Source organism: Egretta garzetta, unplaced genomic scaffold (genome assembly GCF_000687185.1).
Source record: "Egretta garzetta isolate BGI_Z169 unplaced genomic scaffold, ASM68718v1 scaffold297, whole genome shotgun sequence".
Lineage (NCBI taxonomy): Eukaryota > Metazoa > Chordata > Aves > Pelecaniformes > Ardeidae > Egretta > Egretta garzetta.
In genome coordinates, this window is record NW_009260410.1 from 943,763 (window position 1) to 944,322 (window position 560).

The 560-nt window shown below is 47.3% G+C and overlaps 1 protein-coding gene across 1 annotated transcript in view; it reads right to left on the bottom strand.

Moving 5' to 3' along the window:
* The window catches only part of BZW1 (basic leucine zipper and W2 domains 1), an 11,235-nt gene that overhangs the window by 1,630 nt on the left and 9,045 nt on the right, over positions 1 to 560 (bottom strand). The window contains 1 exon segment of the mRNA XM_035899089.1: positions 3 to 29. Within this exon segment, the coding sequence (XP_035754982.1) occupies positions 3 to 29 (27 nt within the window).

Consider the following 560-nt stretch of genomic DNA (forward strand, 5'->3'; position numbering starts at 1 on the left):
CAGGATGGGTTCTTCGCTCAGAACTTCAGCTGTAAGGGGCACGAGGGCAGTATTAACACAGCAAGCCACGGACCACCAGCTTCTGAGAACCCCTGCCAGGCAGCCTTTGCCTCCTCCCCTCCACAACACACCCTCCCACACAGGGAGCGCCTGCTATTTTAAAGTGCTGAGAACCATGCGTTTCAGCTTGGCTGCTGGGGGCTTCCTGAGCACTGCACCTAGGAGTTGCACTCCCACTAACAGCCTCGAGCGTTTCATAGCTACTTGAGATGATGCACTTTCAGGAAAGCCTCAGTCAACTGCTAAGAACAGATGCAAATTCTTTAAAACCCAAATTACACCACAGGAAGTGTTTGAGTTTTTAAATTTTACAAGTACAATATAATCTTCAGTTTAACAACAAGTTTCCTCACCTTCCTGTGGTGTTTCCACAGGTGCACAGCATGTTTTTCAGTAACACCTTTTAACAGCCATTTAACAGAGCCTACAGCACCTCAGAACACTTTGGTGGTTTCAATCTCTGGCTGTTCAGTCAGTGTTGAGAGAGAGAACTAAGAAGA